General features: G+C 38.2%; 1 protein-coding gene and 2 non-coding genes across 3 annotated transcripts; 2 read left to right on the forward strand and 1 right to left on the reverse strand.

Annotated features, from left to right (window-relative positions):
• Nucleotides 1-2,925: 2,925 nt before the first annotated feature.
• Nucleotides 2,926-3,033, forward strand: LOC130949096 (small nucleolar RNA R71). The gene has a single exon (XR_009073328.1). It is a non-coding gene; the product is annotated as a small nucleolar RNA R71 (small nucleolar RNA).
• A 7,520-nt stretch (nt 3,034-10,553) lies between these two features.
• LOC130955054 (small nucleolar RNA R71) lies at nt 10,554-10,661 on the forward strand. Its single transcript, XR_009076572.1, has one exon. It is a non-coding gene; the product is annotated as a small nucleolar RNA R71 (small nucleolar RNA).
• Nucleotides 10,662-21,427: 10,766 nt separating this feature from the next.
• Nucleotides 21,428-25,704, reverse strand: LOC130945818 (adenylate kinase 4-like). Its single transcript, XM_057874516.1, has 6 exons — nt 25,244-25,704; nt 22,985-23,130; nt 22,779-22,898; nt 22,479-22,646; nt 21,793-21,882; nt 21,428-21,702 (listed from the first exon to the last, which is right to left on the reverse strand). The coding sequence occupies exons 1-6, from the start codon at nt 25,359-25,361 to the stop codon at nt 21,601-21,603; spliced, it is 744 nt and encodes a 247-aa protein (XP_057730499.1). The 5' UTR covers nt 25,362-25,704; the 3' UTR covers nt 21,428-21,600.
• Between the last annotated feature and the right edge of the window lie 965 nt (nt 25,705-26,669).

Below are 26,669 nucleotides of genomic sequence, written 5' to 3' on the forward strand. Positions count from 1 at the left end.
TAAGCATACATTCAGAAACAACAAGTATTGTCACCTCATCAAACTAATTAAGCTAGTTTAAAGATGAATTTGAAATCCTGTACTTCTGTTCTTTGTGATAAAAACAGTTTTTCATTTAAGAAAGGTGATGGATTCATATTCATAGCTTTAAGGCATAGACACTAAGACACTAATGATCATAAGACACAAACATGGATAAACATAAAGCACTAAAATTCGAAAAAAACAGAAGAATAAAGAACAAGGAGATTAAAGAACGGGTCCACCTTAGTGATGGCAGCTCTTTCTTCTTCTGAAGATCCTATGGAGTGCTTGAGCTCCTCAATGTCTCTTCCTTGTCTTTGTTGCTCCTCTCTCATGATTATTTGATCTTCTCTAATTTCATGGAGGATGATGGAGTGTTCTTGGTGCTCCACCCTTAGTTGTCCCATGTTGGAACTTAATTTTCCTAGGGAGGTGTTAATTTGCTCCCAGTAGTCTTATGGAGGAAAGTGCATCCCTTGAGGTATCTCAGGGATTTCTTGATGAGAGGGGTCTCTTGTTTGCTCCATCTTCTTCTTAGTGATGGGCTTGAGGTCATGCCTTCTCAGTTGAACCGGCTTTGGATGCCATAAATGGTTATGGAAAAACAAAAAGCAATGCTTTTACCACACCAAACTTAAAAGGTTTGCTCGTCCTCGAGCAAAAGAAGAAAGAAGAGAGTAGAAGAAGAAGAAATGAGGAAGAGGGGAGTGAGTGGTGAAGAGGTATTGAGGTGATTGGTGAATGGGTGAAGAAGAGGAGAGGGTGGTGGGGTTGGTAGGGATCCTGTGGGGTCCACAGATCCTTAGGTATCAAGGAAAAGTCATCCCTGCACCAAATAGCATCAAAATCCACGTTTTGAGCCAATTCTGGCGTTAAACGCCGGGCTGGTGCCCATTTCTGGCGTTTAACGCCAGATTCTTGCCCTTTCCTGGCGTTTAACGCCAGTCTGGTGCCCCTTTCTGGCGTTAAACGCCCAGAATGGTGCCAGACTGGGCGTTAAACGCCCAACTGCTAGGCTTACTGGCGTTTAAACGCCAGCAGCATCTTCCTCCAGGGTGTGCTGTTTTTCTTCCTATTTTTCATTCTGTTTTTGCTTTTTTCATTGTTTTTGTGACTTCTTATGATCATCAACCTACAAAAAAGATAAAATAACAAAAGAAAATAGTTAACTATAAAACATTGGGTTGCCTCCCAACAAGCGCTTCTTTAATGTCATTAGCTTGACAGAGGACTCCCATGGAGCCTCAGAAATACTCAGAACCGTGTTGGAACCTCCCAACACCAAACTTAGAGTTTGGTTGTGGCCTCCCAACACCAAACTTAGAGTTTGACTGTGGGGGCTCTGCTTGGCTCTGTTTTGAGAGAAGCTCTTCATGCTTCCTCTCATGATGATAGAGGGATGTCCTTGGGCCTTAAACACCAAGGATTCTTCATTCACTTGAATGATCAACTCTCCTCTATCAACATCAATCACAGCCTTTGTTGTGGCTAGGAAGGGTCTGCCAAGGATGATGGATTCATCCATGCACTTCCCAGTCTCTAGGACTATGAAATCAGTAGGGATGTAATGGTCCTCAATCTTAACCAAAACATTCTCTACAAGTCCATAAGCTTGTTTTCTTGAGTTGTCTGCCATCTCTAGTGAGATTTTTGCAGCTTGTACCTCAAAGACCCCTAGCTTCTCTATTACAGAGAGAGGCATGAGGTTTACACTTGACCCTAAGTCACACAGAGCCTTCTTGAAGGTCATGGTGCCTATGGTACAAGGTATGGAAAACTTTCCAGGATCCTGCCTTTTTTTTGAGGCAGTTTCTGCCTAGACAAGTCATCCAGTTCTTTGGTGAGCAAAGGGGGTTCATCCTCCCAAGTCTCATTTCCAAATAACTTGTCATTTAGCTTCATGATTGCTCCAAGGTATTTAACAACTTGCTCTTCAGTGATATACTCATCCTCTTCAGAGGAAGAATACTCATCAGAGCTCATGCATGGCAGAAGTAAGTCCAATGGAATCTCTATGGTCTCATTTTGAGCCTCAGATTCCCATGGTTCCTCATTGGGGAACTCAGAGGAGGTTGGTGCACGCCCATTGAGGTCTTCCTCCGTGGCGTCCACCTCCTCTCTTTCCTCTCCATATTCGGCCATATTGATGGCCTTGTACTCTCCTTTTGGATTTTCTTCTGTGTTGCTTGGGAGAGTACTAGGAGGGAGTTCAGTAATTTTCTTGCTCAGCTGACCCACTTGTCCTTCCAAATTTCTGATGGAGGACCTTGTTTCGTTCATGAAACTTTGAGTGGTCTTTATTAGATCAGAGACCATTGTTGCTAAGTCAGAAGTATTCTGCTTAGAACTCTCTGTCTGTTGCTGAGAAGATGATGGAAAAGGCTTGTTATTGCCAGGCCTGTTTCTTCCACCATTATTATTATTGAAACCTTGTTGAGGTCTCTCTTGATTCTTCCATGAGAAATTTGGGTGATTTCTCCAGGAAGAATTATAGGTGTTTCCATAGGGTTCTCCTAGGTAATTCACCTCTTCCATTGAAGGGTTCTCAGGATCATAAGCTTCTTCCTCAGATGAAGCTTCCTTAGTACTGTCAGGTGCATTTTGCATTCCAGACAGACTTTGAGAAATCAAATTGACTTGTTGGGTCAATATCTTGTTCTGAGCCAGAATGGCATTCAGAGCATCAATCTCAAGAACTCCTTTCTTCTGACTTGTCCCATTGTTCACAGGATTCCTTTCAGAAGTGTACATGAATTGGTTATTTGCAACCATTTCAATTAGTTTTTGAGCCTCTGTAGGCGTCTTCTTCAGATGAAGAGATCCTCCAGCAGAGCTATCCAAAGACATCTTGGATAGTTCAGAGAGACCATCATAGAAAATACCTATGATGCTCCATTCAGAAAGCATGTCTGAGGGACATTTTCTGATTAATTGTTTGTATCTTTCCCAAGCTTCATAGAGGGATTCTCCATCCTTCTGTCTGAAGGTTTGGACTTCCACTCTAAGCTTACTCAATTTTTGAGGTGGAAAGAACTTTGCCAAGAAGGCATTGACTAGCTTTTCCCAAGAGTCCAGGCTATCTTTAGGTTGTGAGTCCAACCATATTCTAGCTCTGTCTCTTACAGCAAAAGGGAATAGCATCAGTCTGTAGACCTCAGGGTCAACCCCATTAGTCTTGACTGTGTCACAGATTTGCAAGAACTCAGCTAAAAACTGATGAGGATCTTCCATTGGAAGTCCATGGAACTTGCAATTCTGTTGCATTAGAGAAACTAACTGAGGCTTAAGCTCAAAGTTGTTTGCTCTAATGGCAGGGATAGAGATGCTTCTCCCATTGGGAGTAGGTGCAGTAAAGTCACCCAGCACCTTCCTTGCATTGTTGGCATTGTTGTTGTTTTCGGCTGCCATGGGTTCTTCTTCTTTGAAGAATTCGGTCAGGTCCTCTAAAGAGAGTTGTGCCTTGGCTTCTCTTAGTTTTCGCTTCAAGGTTCTCTCAGGTTCAGGGTCAGCTTCAACAAGAATGCCTTTGTCTTTGTTCCTGCTCATAAGAAAGAGAACAGAAAAAGAAAAATGTGGAATCCTCTATGTCACAGTATAGAGATTCCTTGAAGTGTCAGAGGGAAAGAAGAGTAGAAGACAGAAGTAGAAAATTCGAACTTATCAGAAAAAGATGGAGTTCGAATTTTACATTAAGGGATAGTGTTAGTCCATAAATAGAAGGATGTGAGAAGAAGGGAAGTAATTTTTCGAAAATTGAGTAAAAGATTTGAAAACATTTTGAAAAACACTTAATTGATTTTCGAAAATAAGAGTGGAAAAGAAATCAAGTGATTTTTGAAAAAGATTTTTAAATTAGAAATAAAAAAGATTTGATTGAAAACTATTTTGAAAAAGATGTGGTTAAGAAGATATGATTGGTTTTAAAAAGATGTGATTGAGAAGATATGATTTGAAAACAATTTTAAAAAGATATGATTTGAAAACAATTTTGAAAAGATATGATTTTAAAAATTAATGACTTGCCTAACAAGAAAAGATATGATTCAAACATAAAACCTTCCTCAACAGAAAAGGCAAAAAATGTTCAATCAAATCATTAATTGTTAGTAAGTATCTTTGAAAAAGGAAAGAAATTGATTTTGAAAACATTTGATTGAAAAGATATGATTTGAAAAAGATTTGGTTTTGAAAAACTTTGAAAACTTGAAAAAAATTGATTTTGAAAACAAAATCTTCCCCCTTTGCCATCCTGGCGTTAAACGCCCAGAATGGTGCACATTCTGGCGTTTAACGCCCAAACTTATACCTTTTGGGCGTTAAACGCCCAGCCAGGCACCCTGGCTAGCGTTTAAACGCCAGTCTGTCTTCTTCACTGGGCATTTTGAATGCCCAGCTTTTTCTGTGTGATTCCTCTGCAGTATGTTCTGAATCTTCAATTCTCTGTATTATTGACTTGGAAAGACACAAATTAAAAATATTTTTGGATTTTAATAATAAGGAATAATCAAAATGCAAATAAAATCAAATAACAATGCATGCAAGACACCAAACTTAGCAGTTTGTATACTACTGATATTAACAAAATGAGAATGCATATGAGAAACAACAAAACACTCAAGTCAATAGAATTCAAAGATCAAAACAAGGAAATCATCAAGAACAACTTGAAGATTAGTGAAGACACATGCATAAATTCGAAAAATGCAAGAAAAACAGAAACATGCAATTGACACCAAACTTAAGATGAGACTCTAGACTCAAACAGAAAATATTTTTGGATTTTATGATTTTGTAATTTTTTTGTGCTTTTTTCGAAAATTATATGGAAGAGAAAATAAAGGTATCAAAATTCTTAATGAGAATTCCAGGAATCATGCAATGTTAGTCTAAAGCTTTAGTCTAAAGGAATTAGACATAGCTAGCTAAGCTTCAGCAAGACATTGCATTCAAGAGCTAAATTGATGATGATCAATCAGCTTTGGTGATGATAAGAACATCACCTTGAAACACTAGAATTCATTCTTAAGAACTCTGAAAAAAAGAAAAAAAAATACCTAATCTAAGCAACAAGATGAACCGTCAGTTGTCCATACTCGAACAATCCCCGGCAACGGCGCCAAAAACTTGGTGCGCGAAATTGTGATCACTACAACTTCACACAACTAACCAGCAAGTGCACTGGGTCGTCCAAGTAATACCTTACGTGAGTAAGGGTCGATCCCACGGAGATTGTTGGTATGAAGCAAGCTATGGTCACCTTGTACATCTCAGTCAGGCAGACTCAAATGGGTATAGATGATGAATAAAACGTAAAGATAAAGATAGAGATACTTATGTATATCATTGGTGTGAGAGCTTCAGACAAGCGTATGAAGATGCCTTCCCTTCCGTCTCTCTGCTTTCCTACTGCCTTCATCCAATCCTTCTTACTCCTTTCCATGGCAAGCTCGTGTAGGGTTTCACCGTTGTCAATGGCTACCTCCCATCCTCGCAGTGAAAGCTAATGCACGCACTCTGTCACAGTACTGCCAATCACCGGTTTGGTTCCCTCCCCTACCGGAATAGAATCCCTCTTTTGCGTCTGTCACTAACGCCCAGTAGGTTACAGGTTTGAAGCACGTCACAGTCATTCAGTCATTGAATCCTACTCAGAATACCACAGACAAGGTTTAGACCTTCCGGATTCTCTTGAATGCCGCCATCAGGTCCTGCCTATACCACGAAGATTCCGATTAAAGAATCCAAGAGATATTCACTAAGCCTCAGATGCTTGTAGAACAAGAGTGGTTGTCAGTCACTTTGTTCATGGGTGAGAATGGTGATGGGCGTCAATCATCACCTTCATCAAGTTGAAGAACAAGTGATATCTTGGACAAAGAACAAGCGGAATTGAATAGAAGAACAATAGTAATTGCATTAATACTCGAGGTACAGCAGAGCTCCACACCTTAATCTATGGTGTGTAGAAACTCCACTGTTGAAAATACATAAGAACAAGAGTGATCATTGGTTTCGGCCCCAGAGAGGGAACCAGAAGAACCCAGATCTGATCTAAGAACTAGATGTCCAAAAGATTAAAAATACAATAGTAAAAGGTCCTATATATAGAGAACTAGTAGCCTAGGGTGTACAGAGATGAATAAATGACATAAAAATCCACTTCCGGGCCCACTTGGTGTGTGCTTGGGCTGAGCAATGAAGTAATTTCGTGTAGAGACTCTTCTTGGAGTTAAACGCCAGCTTTTATGCCAGTTTGGGCGTTTAACTCCCATTTAGGTGCCAGTTCCGGCGTTTAACGCTGGAATTTCTTGAGGTGACTTTGAACGCCGGTTTGGGCCATCAAATCTTGGGCAAAGTATGGACTATCATATATTGCTGGAAAGCCCAGGATGTCTACTTTCCAACGCCGTTGAGAGCGCGCCAATTGGGCTTCTGTAGCTCCAGAAAATCCACTTCGAGTGCAGGGAGGTCAGAATCCAACAGCATCTGCAGTCCTTTTTAGTCTCTGAATCAGATTTTTGCTCAGGTCCCTCAATTTCAGCCAGAAAATACCTGAAATCACAGAAAAACACACAAACTCATAGTAAAGTCCAGAAAAGTGAATTTTAACTAAAAACTAATAAAAATATACTAAAAACTAACTAGATCATATCAAAAACATACTAAAAACAATGCCAAAAAGCGTACAAATTATCCGCTCATCACAAAGCTTGCCATGGAAAGGAGTAAGAAAGATTGAGTAGAAGCAGTAGGAGAGCAGGCGTCCTTGAGCTCTACAGCATCTCCATCCGCTTATCTGAAATTCCCACCAATGAATCTGCATAAGTATTCTATCCCTTTTATTATTCCTTCTTATTTATTATTTATTCCAATAATCACAATTACCCTTTAATCTATCTAACTGAGATTTACAAGGTGACCATAGCTTGCTTCATACCAACAATCTCTGTGGGATCGACCCTTACTCACGTAAGGTATTACTTGGACGACCCAGTACACTTGCTGGTTAGTTGAACGGAGTTGTGTCCACTCGTGCCAAAAATCCTAAGTTCCACAATTCTACAATAAATGCAAATCAAAGAACAGTGATCACAATTTCGTCCACCAAGCTTCCTCATGCGTCTCTTGAGATCCATGAATGGGCTCTCTTGTTTTCTCAATCCTTTTCTTAGTGATGGGCTTGTCCTCTTCAATGAGGATGTCTCCTTCTATGACAACTCCAGCTAAGTTGCATAAATGGCAAATGAGATGAGGAAAAACTAGCCTTGCCAAGGTGGAGGGCTTTTCGGCTACTTTGTAGAGTTCTAGAGAGATGACTTCATGAACTTCTACTTCCTCTCCAATCATGATGCTATGGATCATGATGGCCCGATCCACAGTTACTTCGAATCGGTTGCTAGTGGGGATGATGAAGCGTTGGATGAACTCCAACCATCCTCTAGCCACAGGCTTACGGTCCAGTCTTCTCAATTGAACTGGCTTGCCTTTTGAGTCTCTTTTTTCATTGAGCTCCTTCCACACATATGTCCATGAGGACTTGGTCCAACCTTTGATCAAAGTTGACCCTTCTAGTATAGGGGCGTGCATCTTCTTGCATCATAGGCAAGTTGAACGCCAACCTTACATTCTCCGGACTGAAATCTAAGCATTTCCCACGAACCATTGTAAGCCAATTCTTTGGGTTTGGGTTCATGCTTTGATCATGGTTCCTTGTGATCCATGCATTTGCATAGAACTTTTGAACCATTAAGATTCCGACTTGTTGAATGGGATTGGAGAGAACTTCCCATCCTCTTCTTATAATTTCTTGTCGGATCTCCAGATATTCGCCCTTTTTGAGCTTAAAAGGGACCTCAGGGATCACCTTTTTCTTGGCCACAACTTCATAGAAGTGGTCTTGATGGGCTTTTGAGATGAATCTCTCCATCTCCCATGACTCAGAGGTGGAAGCAATTTCCTTCCCTTTCCTCTTTCTTGAGGTTTCTCTGGCCTTAGGTGCCATCAATGGTTATGGAAAAACAAAAAAGCTATGCTTTTACCACACCAAACTTAGAATGTTGCTCGCCCTCGAGCAAAAGAAGAAAAAATAGAAGAAGAAGAAGAAGATATGGAGGAGAGGGAGAGAGGTGTGGGTTTCGGCCAAGGGGAAGAAGAGAGGGTAGTGTTGTGTGAAAATGAAGAAGGATGGAGAGGTTTATATAGTGGAGGGAGAGGGGTTTGGGTTCGGTCATTTAGGGTGGGTTTGGGTGGGAAAGAGATTTTGAATTTGAAGGTAGGCGGGGTTTATGGGGAAGAGTGGATGGATGTTATTGGTGAAGGGGTAATGGGGAAAATATATTGAGGTGATTGGTGAAGGGTATAGTGTTATTGGATTGTGTGAAGAAGAGAGAAGTGGGGTAGGTGGGGATCCTGTGGGGTCCACAGATCCTGAGGTGTCAAGAATTTCTCATCCCTGCACCTTTTAGGCGTGTAAAACGCCCTCTGTATGCAATCCTGGCGTTTAACGCCAGACTGATGCTTGTTTCTGGCGTTAAACACCCAAATGTAGCCTGTTTCTGGCGTTTAACGCCAGCCTGATACTTGTTTCTGGCGTTAAACGCCAGCTTGGTGCTTGTTTCTGGCGTTAAACGCCAGAGAGCTCTTCCTCCAGGGTGTGCTTTTTCTTCTGCTATTTTTTATTCTGTTTTTAATTTTTGCAATTATTTTGTGACTCCACATGATCATAAACCTAATAAAACATAAAAGAACAATAGAAATATAGATAAATAAAAATTGGGTTGCCTCCCAATAAGCGCTTCTTTAATGTCAATAGCTTGACAGTGAGCTCTCATGGAGCTTCACAGATGTTCAGAGCATTGTTGGGACCTCCCAACACCAAACTTAAAGTTTGAATATGGGGGTTCAACACCAAACTTAGAGTTTGGTTGTGGCCTCCCAACACCAAACTTAGAGTTTGATTATGGGGGCTTTGTTTGACTCTGTATTGAGAGAAGCTTTTCATGCTTCCTCTCCATGGTTGCAGAGGAAGATCCTTGAGCTTTAAACACAAGGTAGTCCCCATTCAATTGAAGGACTTGCTCTCCTCTGTCAACATCAATCACAGCTCCTGCTGTGGCTAGAAAGGGTCTTCCAAGGATGATGCATTCATCCTCATCCTTCCCATTGTCTAGGATTATAAAATCAACAAGGATGTAAAGGCCTTTAACCTTCACTAACACGTCCTCTACCAATCCATAAGCTTGTTTTATTGACTTGTCTGCCATTTCTAATGAGATTCTTGTAGCTTGTACCTCAAAAATCCCCAGTTTCTCCATTACAGAGAGTGGCATAAGATTTATACCTGACACCAGGTCACACAGAGCCTTCTCAAAGGTCATGGTGCCTATGGTCCAGGGTATTAAGAATTTACCAAGATCTTGTTTCTTTTGAGGTAAAGTTTACTGAACCCATGTATTTAGTTCACTAATGAGCAAGGGAGGTTCATCTTCCCAAGTCTCATTACCAAACAACTTGGCATTCAGCTTCATGATGGCTCCTAGATATTGAGCAACTTACTCTTCAGTTACATCTTCATCCTCTTCAGAGAAAGAATAGTTCTCAGAGCTCATGAATGGCAGAAGAAAGTTTGATGGAATCTCTATGGTCTCTATATGAGCCTCAGATTCCTTTAGGTCCTCAATAGGGAACTCCTTTCTGTCTGGGGGATGTCCCATGAGGTCTTCCTCATTGGGATTCACGTTCTCCCCTTCCTCTTTTGATTCGGCCATTTTGATAATATCAATGGCCTTGCACTCTCTTTTTGGATTTTCTTCTGTATTACTTGGGAGAGTACTAGGAGGAGTTTCAGTGATTTTCTTACTCAGCTGACCCACTTGTGCCTCCAAGTTTCTAATGAAGGACCTTGTTTTATTCATGAAACTTAAAGTGGCTTTAGATAGATCAAAGACTATGTTTGCTAAGCTAGAGGGGCTCTGCTCAGAATTCTCTGTCTGTTGCTGAGAAGATGATGAAAAAGGCTTGCTATTGCTAAACCTGTTTCTTCCGCCATTATTAAAGCCTTGTTGAGGCTTTTGTTGATCCTTCCATGAGAAATTTGGATGATTTCTCTATGAGGGATTATAGGTGTTTCCATAGGCTTCACCCATATAATTCACCTCTGCCATTGCAGGGTTCTTAGGATCATAAGCTTCTTCTTCAGAAGATGCTTCTTTAGTGCTGTTGGATACATTTTGCAGTCCATTCAGACTCTGAAAAATCATGTTGAATTGCTGAGTCAACATTTTGTTCTGAGCCAATATTCCATTCAGAGCATCAATTTCAAGAACTCTCTTCCTCTGAGGCATCCCATTACTCACATGATTCCTCTCAGAGGTGTACATGAATTGGTTATTTGCAACCATGTCAATGAGTTCTTGAACTTCTGCAGGCATTTTCTTTAGGTGAATGGATCCACCTGCAGAATGGTCCAGTGACATCTTAGAGAACTCAGATAGACCATCATAGAATATATCTAAAATGTTCCACTCTAAAAGCATGTCAGAAGGACACTTTTTGGTCAACTGCTTGTATCTTTCCCAAGCTTCATAGAAGGATTCACCATCTTTTTGCTTGAAGGTCTGAACATCCACTCTAAGCTTGCTCAGCTTTTGAGGAGGAAAGAACTTGGCCAAGAAGGCCGTGACCAGCTTATCCCAAGAGTCCAGGCTATCTTTAGGTTGTGAGTCCAACCATGTTATAGCTCTGTCTCTTACAGCAAAAGGGAAAATCATAAGCCTGTAGACTTCAGGATCTACTCCATTAGTCTTAACAGTATCACAAATCTACAAGAACTCAGTTAAAAATTGATAGGGATCTTCTGATGAAAGTCCATGAAACTTGCAGTTCTGTTGCATTAGAGCAACTAGTTGAGGCTTCAGCTCAAAATTGTTTACTCCAATGGCAAGGATTGAGATGCTTCTTCCATAAAAATTGGAAGTAGGTGTAGTATAATCACCAAGCATCCTCCTTGTATTATTGTTGGGTTCGGCCATGTCTCTTTCTTTTTTGAGATTCTCTGTAAGGTTTTCTCTGGATTGTTGTGCTTTAGCTTCTCTTAGCTTCCTCTTCAGAGTCCTTTCAGGTTCAGGATCTGCTTCAACAAGAATGTCCTTGTCCTTGATTCTGCTCATATGAAAAAGAAGAGAACAGAAAAGAAGAGAAATCCTCTATGTCACAGTATAGAGATTCCTTTATGTGAGTAGAAGAAAAGAAGAATAAGAATGAAGAAGAGAAAAATTCGAACACAGAAGAGAAAAGAGGGTTTGAATTTTAAGATGAAGAGAAGTGTTAGTAAATAAATAAAATAAATAGAAAGAGATGAGAGGGAGAGAATTTCGAAAATTATTTTTGAAAAAAAAGGTTAGTGATTTTTGAAAATTAAGAGAAGAACTAAAATTAAAATTAAAATTTGAAACAATTAGTTAAATAAAAAGATTTTTGAAAAAGAGGGAGGTGATTTTCGAAAATTAGAGAGAGGAAAGTAGTTAGGTGGTTTTGAAAAAGATAAGAAATAGTGAAACAAACAAAAAGTCAATTAGTTAGTTGAAAAAGATTTGAAAATCAATTTTGAAAAGATAAAGAGTTAGAAAAGATTTTTGAAATTGATTTTGAAAAAAAAGATATGGTTGAAAAGATATGATTGAGATTTGTTTTGAAAAAAATTTGATTTTTAAAATTAAAATTGATTACTTGACCAACAAGAAACTAAAAGATGTGATTCTAGAATTTAAAGATTGAACCTTTCTTAACAAGAAAGTAACAAATTTTAAATTTTTGAATCAATCACATTAATTGTTAGTAAAGTTTTCGAAAATTATGAAATAAAATTAAGAAAAAGATTTTGAAAATCAATTTTTAAAATTTTCAAAAAATAATAAGAAAAATGAAAAAGATTTGATTTTTGAAAAAGATTTTGAAAAGATAGGATTTTTAAAATTGAAATCTTGACTTGACTAACAAAAAACAACTTATTTTAAAAAAATTTGACTAAGTCAACCCAAAGATTTTTAAATTTATGAGAGAAATAAGAGAAAGATATTTTTTATTTTTGAATTTAATGTGGAAAGAGAAAAACAACAAAATGACTCAAGACATAAAAATTATGAATCAAAACAACTGATGCATGCAAGAACAATATGAATGTCAAGATGAACACCAAAAACACTTTGAAGATCAAGATGAACATCAAGACTTATTTTGGAAAAATTTTCAAGAAAAGAAAAACATGCAAGACACCAAACTTAGAAATTTTTCATGTTTAGACACTATGAATTCAAAAATGCATATGAAAAATAACAAAAGACACAAAACAAGAAAATATGAAGATCAAACAAGAAGACTTACCAAGAACAACTTGAAGATCATGAAGAACACCATGCATGAATTTTTCAAAAAATGCACAAATTTAAAAAAAAAATATGCAATTGATACCAAACTTAAAAATTGACACTAGACTCAAACAAAAAACACAAAAATATTTTTTTGATTATTTGATTTTATTAATTTTTTTATTTTTCGAAAATATTTTTAGAAAAAACAAAAAAGAAGAAAAAAAAATTTTGAAAACTTTTTTGAAAATAAAATGAAATAAAATTACCTAATCTAAGCAACAAGATGAACCGTCAGTTGTCCAAACTCAAACAATCCCCGGCAACGGCGCCATAAACTTGGTGCACGAAATTGTGATCTCAATGGCGCCAACAACTTGGTATGCACAATTGTAATATCACTCTTTTTCACAACTTCGCACAACTAACCAGCAAGTGCACTAGGTCGTCCAAGTAATAAACCTTACGTGAGTAAGGGTCGATCCCACGGAGATTGTCGGTATGAAGCAAGCTATGGTCATCTTGTAAATTTCAGTCAGGCGGATTCTAATGGTTATGATAGTTTTCAAATATAAAGATAAATAAAGCATAAAATAGAGATAAAGATACTTATGTAATCCATTGGTGGGAATTTCAGATAAGCGCATGAAGATACTGTGTTCCTTTTGAATCTCTGCTTTCCTACTGCTTTCATCCAATCATTCTTACTCCTTTCCATGGCAAGCTGTATGTTGGGTTTCACCGTTGTCAATGGCTACCTCCCGTCCTCTCAGTGAAAATGGTCCAAATGCGCTGTCACAGCACGGCTAATCATCTGTCGATTCTCGATCATGTTGGAATAGGATCCAGTGATATTTTGCGTCTGTTACTACGCCCAACACTCGCGAGTTTGAAACTCGTCACAGTCATCCCATTCCAGATCCTACTCGGAATACCACAGACAAGGTTTAGACTTTTCGGATCTCAATAATGCTGCCAATGGATTCTAGCTTATACCACGAAGACTCTGATCTCACGGAATGGGAGGTTCGGTTGTCAGGCGAGGCAACCATGCGTCGTGGGTTAGGAATCCAAGAGATACACACTCTAGCTTTCACAGGTAGAACGGAAGTGTTTGTCAGGCACGCGTTCATAAGTGAGAATAGTGATGAGTGTCACGGATCATCACATTCATCAGATTGAAGTGCAAATGAATATCTTAGAATAAAAATAAGCATGAATTGAATAGAAGAACAATAGTACTTTGCATTAATACTCGAGGAACAACAGAGCTCCACACCTTAATCTATGGTGTGTAAAAGCTCCACCGTTGAAAATACATAAGTGATGAAGGTCCAGGCATGGCCGTGAGGCCAGCCCCCAAGGACTAAGAACTAAACGTCCAAAGATTCCAAGATGAAAATACAATAGTAAAAAGTCCTATCTATACTAGACTAGTTACTAGGGCTTACAAAAATAAGTCTAAGTGCATAAATCCACTTCTGGGGCCCACTTTGGTGTGTGCTTGGGCTGAGCTTGAGCTTTACACGTGTAGAGGCTTCTCTTGGGGTTAAACGCCAAGTTGTAACGTATTTTTGGCGTTTAACTCTGGTTTGTGACGTGTTTCTAGCGTTTTACTCCAGAATGCAACATGGAACTGGCGTTGAATGCCATTTTGCATCGTCTAAGCTCAAATAAAGTATAGACTATTATATATTTCTGGAAAGCCCTGAATATCTACTTTACAACGCAATTGAGAGCGCGCCATTTGGAGTTCTGTAGCTCCAGAAAATTCATTCCGAGTGCAGGGAGGTCCAAATCCAACAGCATTAGCAGTCCTTTTTCAACCTGAATCAGATTTTTGCTCAGGTTCCTCAATTTCAGCCAGAAAATACCTGAAATCACAGAAAAACACACAAACTCATAGTAAAGTCCAAAAATGTGAATTTTACATAAAAACTAATAAAAACATCTCTAAAAGTAGCTAGATCCTACTAAAAACTACCTAAAAACAATGCCAAAAAGTGTAATAATTATCCGCTCATCAATTACCACCTTTCCCATTCTTTTCCTTGCTATAACCCTTGAAGTCTCATGTCCTTCCTCTTTCCCTTTCAGGATGGCCACCAAGAAAGGCAAGGAGAAAGCTACTCCCAAATCAACAGCAAGGAGAGGAACAAAAAGAGTATTAGTGGCAGAGCCATCTTCAACTGCAGTTACGCCCTCAATAAAAAGAATTAAGAGGATTATAAAGGTCGATGAAAAAGAGAAAGCCTTCCCAGCAAAGGACACTGCGCGATTTCCCAACCGCTACTGTGAGCAGATGTTCCCCATTCTGGCAGCAAGGAACAACAACAACAAACACCTTCTTATCATCCCGCCCCGTATTGCTGAATTTGTTGAGCCGCGAATCAGACACAGACACTGGGGATTCCTACAGAGACAGTCACGGCAGGTTAATCTCTCATGGGTGGTTGAGTTCTACTCCAATTTCCACCTGCCAACCCTGCAGTCTGTATATGTCCGTCAGAAGTAAGTCCCCATTACAGAAGAGGCCATTCAACAAGCCTTAGATCTCCCCCTACTCCAGAAGGACTGGACGCATTTCAAGAAGCCGCACTCAAGCGTCAGACATACCAATATGATTGGGACGCTGTTCTCAGAGTTATTGCACAACCTAGCAGCAGATGGATTTTTGGATACCATCGTTCCCGACCTAAGGGAATATCGGCTTCTGCTCTCACCTTGGAGGCTTGCGTATGGGCACAGATTATGTCCCATTACGTCTTTCTGAGCACTCATGAGTCCTCCTTCACTATAGACATGGTCATTCTACTATGGTGCATCCTTATAGACAAGCCTCTAAATCTGCCAAGACACATCCGAAATGCCATGGGACACGTACAAATTGCGGGTAACCTACCTTTTCCTGCCTTGGTCTCAGTTCTTGTCTCGGCAGCCGGAGTCTCCTACAGAGCTGGGGACACCAAAGCCATGCTTCCACGAGATGATCAGTACGTCCCCAACGGAAAATATCTCAGACCACCAAAAGCCACTACCAGCCAGTCCCAGAATAAGCTGCAGACATTCCTCCTTCATCAAGTCAGCTGCTCCAGCAAATACTAGAGAGGTTGGGCCAGCAAGAACAGAAAGCGAAGCTACGAGAGCGTTGCAACCAGCGCCGATTCAAATACCTCAAGGAGCTACTCACAGGCAACCACATACCTGACAAGGACCCAGACACTCCGGACTCCACTTCCTTTACCAGCACAGGGAGCCATGACGGTCCCGACTGTAGAGATACTACTACCAGCCCACCTTTGTTCCTGACAGATGGCACCGAGGACGGTGCAAAGCCTTAAGTGTGGGGAGGTCGGTCAGTACCTGACTTTCGGAGGTAATTTCTCTTCCCTAACACCAATTTTCTCTTTTCTTAGAATATGATAGATTGCATAGTAATAGGTTAATGGCATGCATGTTCTACTTGATTAAAAAAATAATAAGTTTCTTTTAAGACCCTATCTTTGAAAATTTTCACTAATTTAAATCAAAACCTTTATGTTAAATTTGTTTGAAGTTGTAACTGGAACATGGTTTTTGAGCTAAGGAACACACAACCCGTGAGACTCTGAGCCTAAATACATGGTTACATTATTTAACCATGAATATTTTTTTTCTTGTGTGTTTACTTCTCTATGATTGTAATCTGAATTTTGTTTTATCCTATATGTCCAATGTTAATGTGTTATATGCATGCATATGATTGAGGCCATTGTTTGTTAGCTCACTTATCCCAATTAAGCCTACCCTTTTAATTACCTTTGTTAGCCACTTTGAGTCGTTTTAACCCCATTTGTTCTACATTTTACCACATTACTAGCCTTAAGCAGAAAAACAATTTTTATATCCCAATTGAATCTTTGGTTAGGTTAAGATAGAAATTGTGTGTTAATTGAGTATGGGAAGATTGTGGGAACAAATTTTTGGGTAATATAGGAATGTGTCATGATAAAATATGGGAATTTGGGTACCTACTCATGTGAAGCTATAAAAGAATATTAAAAATCTATGTGCATTGATAAGCTATGTTTATTTAAAAAAAAATATTTATTTAAATAAGGGGACAAAATTACCCCAATGATAAGTTAAAGTTCAATAATCAATGTACATGTGATAAAATTAAAATAAAGGTTGATGCATGAGTATGGAATGTGAAAAGAAAATTATGGGTAGCTAGGTATGAATTTTAAAGTTATATAGAATATATGTATGTTAGGTGAGAGCTTAGGTTAATTAAAGATTCAAGGTATAAGCTCACTTAGCCATATGTATACCCTTACCCTTACCTTAGCCCCATTACAACCATGAAAAGACCTCATGATGTTTGTATTGATACATTAAATGTTGTTGATTGGTTAGGTGAAGAACAAAAAAATTAGAGAGCATGATTAGAGAAGGATAGAGTGATTACCCAATACACTAGAGAGACTAGAGTGCACACACACCATCAGTGAGGGTTCACTGCTTAATTCCATGTCCCGTGCTTTCACGAGCTGTCTTCTTACACATTTACCTGCTTTTTACTGTGTGATTTGAACTAGTGAAATCTGCTCCATGTTTTGTCTTAGAGAACTTATTTATTTTTAATTAGATAGACAAAATCATATAGTTGCATTCATATATATAGGTTGCATTGCATTGCATGAGTCTTACATGTCCCTATTCATTCATATTTATCTCCTTCAACTAGGCATGAGGACATGCTAATGTTTAAGTGTGGGGAGGTTGATAAACCATTATTTTATGATTTATATTATGTTTAATTGTGTGGTTTTATCAAGTCTTCACCCACTTATGCATATGATTTGCATGTATTTACAATTCCTTCCTAAAAATGTTCTATGATTGAAAACTTGCTTCCTAAAGATCTTTTAATTGTATATTTTTAGTCTCCTTTATACCATTCGATGCCGTGATCTGTGTGTTAAGTGTTTCAGGCTTCATAGGGCAGGAATGACTTAGAGAATGGAGAGGAAGCTTACAAAAATGGAAGGAACACAAGAAATTGAGGAGATGACCAGCGAGAAGTGACGCGGGCCATGGCTCACGCAACCGCGCAAAATGGAGAAATTCACAGCAACGCGAACGCGTACCTGACGCGAACGCGTGGATTGAAAGCTGCACTAGTGACGCAAATGCGTGGACGACGCGCACGCGTGGCACGGAAAACGCTGAGTGACGCGAATGCGTGGACGACGCAGCCGCGTGACATGCGCGATCTGCAGAATTACAGAAGTCGCTGGCATAGATTCTGGGCCGCGTTTTAACCCAATTTTTGGCCCAGAAACGCAGATTAGAGCCAGGAAACATGCAAAGGCAAAGGACAACATTTATTCCACAACATTCTTAGTTTTTTAGATCTGATTTTACTCCTCCTCTAGGTTTTTTCTCTACACATTCACAGTTCTTAGGATTTGGTTTTTATTGCTTTTTGGCTTGGGATATTGAGAAGAGTTATTACATCTGCAAGATTTCATCACTCTAGTTTGTTCTCTTTACTTGTTGCTTACTCTTTCATATCCTTAATTTGTTCAGAGTTACAATTGGATTATTTTTAGGATTCATTAATACAAGAACCATTTTCATTTTTAATTGATCTTTTTTATTATTGTCTATCATGTCTTTCCTTATTCCTTAATTTTTTTTTTGTGAAATTTACATCCATGATGAGTGAGTAATTCTCTAACTTGATTGGGAGTTGATTGAAAGGAGACCCTTGAGTTGGAATGCTCAAGAGTAAAATTGTAATTGGGTTTATTGTTGGATGGCTCTCTAGTCACTGACACTAATCATTCCCAAGGGAGAGGATTAGAACTTGTGAATAGAAGTAGACTTCCAACTTACTTGACTCTCCTTTACCTAGTAAAGGATAACTAAGTAGAACAACCTTCAATTATCAATTGATCTTGGGAAAACTCTAACAAGGATAGAACTTCCGATTAATCTACCCCCGGTCAAGATTTTTATTTAAATTACATCAATTTTCTAATTTAATTTCCCGTTTATCAAACTCAAAACCATTTTGGAAAACCTCTGATTAATAAGATAGCACATCTTCCTGCAACTCGTTGGGAGACCACCTGGGATTCATACTCCCAGTATTTTAATTCTAATTTTGTGACAACCTTTCTAAATTAATAAGCATATTTTTGTTGGTTAAGAACTGTACTTGCAAAGTATCACTCATATTAATTTCTTAATCTGCCAATTTTTGCTACGTCAGTGGTTCATCTTGATAATGATAAGGAGATGGTGTATATTGAGGTGGTGGTTCATGAGAGTAATTGTGTTGGAATGGGGTGGTTCTATGTATGGTTCATTTGGCTCATAAGGTGGTTGGTATGGTGGATACGGGTTAGGTCATATGGAGGTGAATGGTGGAAAGGGGCTTGTGAGTATGGTGGTCCAAAGTCATATTGAGGAGGGGGTTCATAGGCATATGGTGGTGGTTGTTGATAATCAAAAGAGTGCTCACCATAGCCATTGCCTTGATATGCATCACAGAATGGTTGTTGATTGTCCATTGGAGGTAGTTGTTGCCATGAGGGTTGATCAAATCCTTGTGGCTCCTCCCATCTTTGATTGTCCCAACCTTGATGCATGTTCTCATTGTAATCTCCTCTTCCTGCAACATAATTGTAACCAGACTCATAGCGAAAGGGGTGAAAGCTCATAGTAGTGAGGGAAAATAAAAACAAAAATTAATAAAAAAGAAAATATTTACAATAACCAATAATAAGGCACATGTTTGCAATTCCCCGGCAACGGCGCTATTTTGACGATCGGAATTCTCTATCGGTAAAGAATTCACAAATAAGTTCGCATTGTAAGTATAGTTTCTAAACCAACGGAAAATCCTTTCGTGCAAAAGTTTTGTTTGTCACTTAAGCAAACCCAATAAAAATAAATAACCGAAGTATTCAAACCTCAGGTCATCTTTTCAAGGAATTGCAGGGAAGTATGTTTTATTATTGGCTATGAAAAATAGTATTTTTGGATTTTTGAAAGGTTTGAACAAGAGAAATAAATTGCAGGAATTAATAAATCAATAGCTAAGAAAACTCTTGGCAAGGTATGAAAATTAGAAGTCCTATCCTAGTTATCCTTATCGATTGTGATGAGAATTGCTCGTTGCTCCCACTTAGTCAACTTCTAACTATGAAGGTAAGTGGATAAATCAATATGAATCCTCAAGTCCTAGTCAATTCCCAAAGAAAGACTAGAGCTAGTGGAATTCAAGTCAATTAGCAACTTCCAATTATCAATCAACAAAAGAGTTTGATAACTCAAGAGTCTCTAATTACTCAACCAAAGCCAAAAGGAGAAAAATCCAAATTATTTATCTCATAAATAAAAGAAACAAATCATAGATCTGAAATACCTCAAAAATTCATTAAATAGAAAATCCAAATCTAACATGAAGAGGTCATAAGCCAATTTGGCAACATAAGTCATGAATAAATAAAAGCATTAAAGTATCTAAAAGTAGAAGAGAAGTCAAAATAAAGAAATATTGAACCTGTTATGAAGAAATAATCCTAACCTAATGACTAAAAGAAATCCTAATCCTAAAACCTAAGAGAGAGGAGAGAACCTCTCTCTTTAAAAACTACATCTAAGAACTAAAAATTATGAATTATGAATGTTGTATCAGTTCTCTCTGATGAATGGATGGATTCCCCACTTTATCGCCTCTAATATGTGCTTCTGGACTTGGATCTGGGCCAAAAGAGGGTTCAGAAATCGCTAAGAGCATTTTCTGCAATTTCTGCACGTGGCGTCTGTCACGCGTACGCGTAGGTCACACATTCGCGTCATCTGGAGTTTTGCTCTTCCGCGCGTCTGCGTCAATTGCGTTTTGTGCTAGGCATGCATCCGCGTCGTCCATGCGTTTTTCCTTGCCACGCATACGCGTCGTCCACGCGTTCGCATCACTCGTGCAGCTTCCAATCCACGCGTTCACGTTAGGCACGCGAGCGCGTCACTGCGATTTCTTCCATTCCGCGCGGTCGCGTAAGCCATGCATCCGCGTCGCTTCTCGCTGGTCATCTCCTTAATTTCTTGTGTTCCTTCCATTTTTGCAAGCTTCCTCCCCATTCTCTAAGTCATTCCTGCCCTATGAAGCCTGAAACACTTAACGCACAGATCACGACATCGAATGGTATAAAAGAGAAATTAAAATACACAATTTAAAGCTTTAGGAAGCAAGTTTTCAATCATAGAATAAATTTGGGAAGGAATTGTAATATCATGTAATTCATATGAATAAGTGGGTAAAAAGCTGATAAAAACCACTCAATTTAGCACAAGATAAATCATAAAATAGTGGTTTATTATGGGGCCTGCATGGCCGGTGGCAGGTGGGTAGTGGAAACGAGGACGCACGGGGCTATTGCGGCGCGATCTCCCGTTGCTATGGCGCGCATGCAGAACGCAAAGAGGCTGGGCGTCATCGATGGAAGGCTAGGCGGCATCGGCTGGACGGTATCAGACTGGACAGTGGGATAGTGCAACGGCGCCAGGGTGACTCTGCGGACTGGAGATCGCAAATAGAGAATGAGAGGTTAACGTGATATTGGGAGTAAATGTGCCAATTGTAATTTGGTTTAATTGTAAATCTTTATTTTTCAAATTTCAAAATCTAAAATTTAAAATAATTAATTTATAATCTAATTTATGATTTTAAATTTTTTTTACTCTATTATTTACATTGATTAGTATTTTCATTGTGTCTTTATATTTTTCCAGCTTCTAATTGGTATAACAAAAACGGTAAATCCATTCTCTCTATTGTTGTTGGATTCTTACACCTAGCATCTCTTTATTTGGAATCTTATTCCATATTAAATATCTTGTAAGAGTTGCTATCAATAAATTATGCTAACTCAGGCGTTGGATGATTTACATGAAAAATCTGATTGAGCATATGCATATATTGCCTCTTAAGAGAACACAAGCAGTTGCAAAAAACAATTGGAGGGAATTAACGCACAAACAAATAGTAAAATTTCAAATTCAACTCTTATTTCACCAAAGTTACTCATCAAATTTGAGTTTGAGAAGAAGCCGGCATTTGCAGCAAAGCTGAACGGTCTGATTTAGAACATACTAAAATACAAATTGGCAAATGGAGTTTTCAATGTCTATATTGAAAAAAAAAAGTTCGATAATTCTACGAAGACAACACCTTCTCGACTTCAACTGTAACTTCTTTGGGAGGTTTCTCAGCATGAAGATTGGCGACGATCCCTTTCTTTGTATAATAATCAATCACCTGCATATACAGTTAATTTAAAATTAAATTAACATGATAAAGCAAAGCACTATGTTTAAAAGACAAGAGATAGGGCACTCAGAATCATACTGGTTCAGTTTGCTTATGAAATGCATCCAGCCTTGACTTAAGGACTGCTGCAGTGTCATCCTTACGCTGGATAAGAGGTTCGCCAGTAACCTGAGAAGAAGTTGACAATGAATATTGACACTACAGCATATTACTTAAAAGCAACAATGTTGTATTCCGTGAGACTATGACATTCTCTTCTGCCTAAAATATAATCACCTTCCTCCTTTGTTAGCTTTGGTTCTATAAAAAAAGACTAAAATAGATACCATTTGAATGGCTGCTAAGTAAATTTATTTTCTAATAAAGAGATGGTTAAATTATTCTATTAGTTCCAATAGTTTCAATATAGTTATAATTTGAGTCCCTACACTTAAAAGTTTTAATTAGGTCCTTACTCCTGTTTTAAATTAGTAATCACATTCTTGTCATTCCAAAAGGCATAATCCGTTGTAGTGTTAGATGGATGAAAACATTTTTGTAACTTCTACTGTCAAAAAAGATCTAATTACAAATTTAAACTTGGTGAAGAGACTCAATTGAAAACTTTTAAAATTTAGAGACCTAATTGCAAATTTGGAAAAACAGTAAAGACTAACAGAAAATTTAACATAAAAGGATTTAACAATAAAGCCTGGCAACTTATTCTTCAACTTAATCAATATTTTAACTCTAAAAGAAGAGACGTTAGAAAAAAATGAACATACATCATCAACCCCCGAAACTTTAGGAGGAGCAAATTTTGTATGGTAGCTTCTGCCACTGGATGGGTGTATCCAGCGGCCAGTTATCCTCTCCTCAAGGATAGAATCATCAATTGCAAAATTGAGCACCTTGTCAACTTTTAGTCCCTGTTTTTCCAGCATTTGATCAAGCTGCAAAGAGAGAGACCAGGCAAATCCATATTACACAGAAGAACAGCAAATGTGGTTAATTATTTAATTGTGTTTCAAATGTAATCCAACATTTCAACAGCAAAAATAGCTAGAGTGTGGAGAAGCTAATACCTTTTGTGCTTGGACAACTGTTCTTGGAAAACCATCAAGAATAAAACCTTTTTGACATGATGGTTTTTTCATAGCCTCATCTATAATGCCAACAACTAAGTCATCTGAAACCAACTCTCCCTGGAATATATCACATTATCAATCTCCTCATGAAATGCAGAGAGAAGAACATCAATCTGCAGAAAAAAATAGATGGATAACCTAACCTTTTCCATTGCTTCTTTAGCTTTGATACCAAGAGGAGTTTTAGCCGCTACAGCAGCTCTTAACATGTCACCCGTGGCTAAGTGGCATAAGCAGTACTCATCCTTTATGATTGGTGACTGGGTTCCTTTTCCGGAACCGGGTGGGCCTGCATTAAATGTTTTTCAATTATATACGTTATCGTGAATCAAAATAATCTCATATACAGTTATATACTAGTAACATACATGAACCAATGTTCTGAGAAAATAAACTATGAAAAATAACCAGCCTTTTGTTTAATAATTGGAACAACAATATTAGGTACTGATAGGAACCGCTGAGAACAAACAGAAGAAAATGAAAATGATAATTATATTTATGGCTTCCTGTTCCATAGATATTAAGGAACCAGAAAAAAAAAAAAGAATTTGGAAGAGAAGTACGAACAAAAACGAGAAAGGAAAAATACACAGCACTACTGAGCAGCTCTATGCTTTCACATCACTACAAATATCCCTACAATGGTTTAAAGCACTCACATGCAATAATTACATTCCTCACACACCTAGTGGCCAGCTTAGCAACTCGGGACACCCTCAGCCCTTGCAACTTTTTGTTCATATTCTCAATTCTCCCTAAATAACCTTTAACCTCTCTCTTTTATAATTTCAATTCTATTAGGAGATGAGCTCTATCTCTAATAGAAACATTCTGCATTGATTCAATCATATAAAAAGTGGTGAACGTGCCATTACAAAGGAACAATACAAATCTAGAAGTCTCACCATCTACTACAAAGCAATCACGTGGTGGTTCAATTTGAAAGTTAACAGAAGAAGAGCAAAGACTAATTTAATTTAACTCCTGTTTTGGAGGGCCAAATATAAAGTAGCAACAGAATCACAAAACTGTAGTAGAAGAAAGCTCCCATATATATATATATATATATATATATATATATATATATATATATATATAAGGAGGTATATAGGAATTAAATTTACCATCCAATGACTTGTTATACAAATATATTCAATTCAATCTAAAACCTTAATCAAGCTACTCAACTCTGCGCTTTTTTCTTTTTCTTCGACTTGCAGATAGAGAGAATAGCGTCTCGAAAATACATATATTAGGAGGAAAAAAATACAAGAGTAAAATATCGTTTTTGTCCCCAACGTTTGGGGTAAGTCCTATTTGTGTCTCACTGTCCCTAACGTTTAAATTGTCCTATTTGTATCCCTAATGTTTGTAAAAGTAAAAATGGGAAAGACATATGCTGTGACCCGGAGTACAAATCCAGTCAATAATCAAGTATACTAGCATACATAAAGTTATTAAGACAAGTCAAAAGAAAGAAAATCTAACAACTACATATCGATGAATAAAAAGTAAAAAGGAAAATATTGAAAACCAACATTTTTCATTCAACAATTAGCTAACATTTCTCTTTCTTCTTAAATTTCTCTTTCCCTCCATAGAATAACAATTCAAATCCTTAATCTTTACTCATCCACTAATGTATTGACCGATTGTTAGTTTAAGAAAAGTTGATTCCCTCGACCATAAACAAAAACTGAAGTACACAAAGAAAAGATAAAAGGATTCCACGCCAACTGATATATTGTGCTATCTCTACCAAAAGAAGACAATCATTATATACATAAGAGAATGTCACACACTTCCCGAACAGATAAAAAACCTCCAACAAATGTATGCATGTAGATTCACAGTGCAGAGAAGTGTATCCAAATGACAAAATTAAATAGATAAAATCTTATAATTACAATAAGAGCATGCTCCTAAAACCACAAGTCCGAATCAAAGAATGAAATTAAAAGCATTGACAACCACACATGAAAAAGAACTAAACCTTGTATCACTGGTGTGGTTGACTACATGGATTATACAATGCAATGGTGCCATAATAATAGATGAACAGAATACTTATCATGGTAAAGAATCTCCATCATCAATTATAGAACTGAACATTAGTCAAATCGCCATTGTTTTTTCGCATCAAATCAGAACAAGAAACAAATTCTTTTCTTTTCACTTTCCACCCTTAAAACAGAACAAAACAAAACAAAATAGCACAGACATTCAGTAGCTCATGGAATAACAGGAATGAACCCTAACATCCGCAACAACAAAATTCCAAAGCCGCTAACTTTTTGTTTATTTTTGTACGGAGACACCAAAAAGCATAGAATTTTGTGGTACACGTTATGGAAATTTCGGATCTGAAGCTAAACAAAGGGAGAAAGAAAGAGTTATACCAATGAGAATGAGACGCTTATCAGGCTTAGCGGAACACTTGAAACGACGGAGGAGCTCCGTCATAAGATCCATGGAGGGAACATCTTCCAAGTTCGGTGCTGCACTACTGCTCCCCATCTCTCTCTCTCTCTCTCTCTCTCTCTCTCTCCACTGCAACAAAAAAAAACCGCTTCTTTTTCTTGTTGTTGCCGTTGATATGGTGGTTAACGGCGCTTTGGTTGTTAGGGACAGCGCCTGAAACAGAGACAGAAACACGCGTAGTGGAATGAGGGATATGTCTCTCTCTCTCTCTCTCTCTCTCTCTCTCTCTCTCTCCGTGAGTGAGAGTAAACGGCAGGAGGGCAATGTCGTTTTGTTGGTACCTGGCTTGGCTTTGGTTGCTGTGCCACAATCGAAGTTGCAACGTTTTGAGATTCGGAGCTTCCAAAGCTGAAAATTCAGGAGCGCGGTCTTACCGTATTGGTAGGTTCGCTTTTCTAGTTTATATTGAGTGGCTTGACTATATTGCCCCTTGGTTTGGTTGCCTGTGTTAGGTGAGGGTGATTTCTATGGGTAGGTGCATTGATTTTTAATTTTGTTGAAAGGCCATTTTGTTAGTTGGTTTACCAATAAAATATGAATTTAAATTCACTTGTTTAAAAGTTCTTTGGTTTAACTTGAATTGTTTGAAGACTTTTTTTTTTCAAAGATAGTAGATTATATTTCATTAATTATCAAAAAATAAAATATAAAGATGTCTAAAAGTAGGACAGCATAATAAAAGGTGGAGATTTTTCAAAAACACTACACTGAAGATATTCATCCAACGGTGCGTGGTCGAAAAACGAAGAAAAATCTTAAAAAAGAAAGAATGATAAATCAAATTGAATGCAACTAAAAGCTTGCCTCATGGAGATGACAACCTAAACTGAGAGTTCTTTGGATTTCACGGAGCAACTTGACAGAGCTTGCTAGAATGCTAGACGGCATAGAAGTAGAACCTTCAAAGATCAACTAGTTGCGAGCTTTCCAGCAGTTCCAGCAAATGATGGCAAGCAATTGAGGATTACGGTCAGCATTCTTCAACGGATTAAATATCTCTGTTGATGCAGTCCACCATGTCCAAAAGTCGTTAGAACTCTGAGGGAAAAGACAGTCACGAAGATAACTCTGAGACTATACGTCTTTAATTCTAGAGCGATCGATCAAACAATGAGTGACTGTTTCCGTTGCTTTATGACAGCAGGGGCATATTGGTGATATAGATGGAATGCGGTGATGAATCTGAGCAAGCACCAGAAGTCGGCCATGGAGAGCTTTCCAGATAAATAGCTTAATTTTGTGAGGCAAGTTCAACTTCCATAGATCAATCCACGGCTTTTTCTACTGCATATAATTAGGGCAAAGCTCCAGAGGTGGATGGTAAAATAAATAGCCAATTCTGTA

The sequence above is a fragment of the Arachis stenosperma genome, chromosome 1 (assembly GCF_014773155.1).
Source record: "Arachis stenosperma cultivar V10309 chromosome 1, arast.V10309.gnm1.PFL2, whole genome shotgun sequence".
Taxonomy (NCBI): Eukaryota; Viridiplantae; Streptophyta; class Magnoliopsida; order Fabales; family Fabaceae; genus Arachis; species Arachis stenosperma.